Raw genomic sequence first — 1123 nt, forward strand, 5'->3', positions numbered from 1 at the left:
CAGAATAACTTGGAGGTCTGAAGATTCGGATCTGTTAAAAATGTTGGTGGCTGATGAACATTTGAATCACGTTTGAGTGTTTAGTAGTACGCTTTTTAGATCTATTTTCAAGGGAAATGGAAAAATTAATAGCATAACAAATAAAATTATTTAAAAGTAATATAAGTGAAAATTATAACTTAGACCCTGGCAATGTAAATTTAATAATATTTAAGCATAACATTATGAACTTTACATCAAACTGATAATAACTGACTGTGGTAGGGAAAAAAACGAAAAAAAGTTTAAACTCACAGCAACATCAGTTCTCTCTGAGATCCATCTAGCCATCATTTCAGCTGAAAATGCAACTCTATAGGAAAGAGAGAGAGAGAGAGAGAGAGAGAGAGAGAGAGAAAGTGTATTTGTATCTATTTATATACAATTTTCACCATATAATTCGAATGAATGATTCAATTTGAAAACTTAACTTTTATTAAAATATACAAATAAAGACATGATAAAAAACAACTTCAGCAATAACTCTAATAATAATATAATTTGTAATAATAACATAATATAATATGTAATAATAATATAATATAATAATGTAATAAAAATATTACAAATTATTTTGATGATATCTGGGACATACTTGTTCAAATCAAATGTATCCTGTTTCTTTGGCTTTCCTCTGGCTGGATAATGAACAATCAATGGAACAGAATTGATATCTAACTGCGGTGAAGAAACTTATGTTAAATTTGTACATGCAACACCATTATAAATTATTGGAACATTATTAAGATGAAACTTTAATATAATAATCATGATGTATAATAATAATATTATAATTATAATAATATAAATAACATAATGAGCCACTACCATGGTGAATACATCAGAACTATCATCATAATCAACAAAAGCAAAGAACAGTTTGCTGGAAAACTGTTGGTTGTATCTCCAGGAGTTAGCAAGAATGTGAAACTCATCATTCACCTGCCTTATGTGTGGGTAGTCAGTTAGTTGGTTGATTACTTTCTTTTAATTCAAATCATTCAAAATCAAAATAAATTATAGCTTTAGAATTATTATTAAAATTTAGTTTAATACAATAAATTAATATAACTTTAGTTTAGTG

General features: G+C 26.7%; 1 protein-coding gene across 1 annotated transcript; it reads right to left on the minus strand.

Annotated features, from left to right (window-relative positions):
- HELRODRAFT_93081 (hypothetical protein) lies at nt 1-987 on the minus strand (the record flags this gene model as incomplete). The annotated part of the gene is made up of 4 exons (XM_009023980.1): nt 1-31; nt 295-352; nt 635-717; nt 868-987. Coding segments are annotated over 4 exons (292 nt in total), but the record flags the coding sequence as incomplete, so codon positions are not given.
- Between the last annotated feature and the right edge of the window lie 136 nt (nt 988-1123).

Source organism: Helobdella robusta (assembly GCF_000326865.2).
Source record: "Helobdella robusta unplaced genomic scaffold HELROscaffold_3850, whole genome shotgun sequence".
Classification (NCBI taxonomy): Eukaryota; Metazoa; Annelida; class Clitellata; order Rhynchobdellida; family Glossiphoniidae; genus Helobdella; species Helobdella robusta.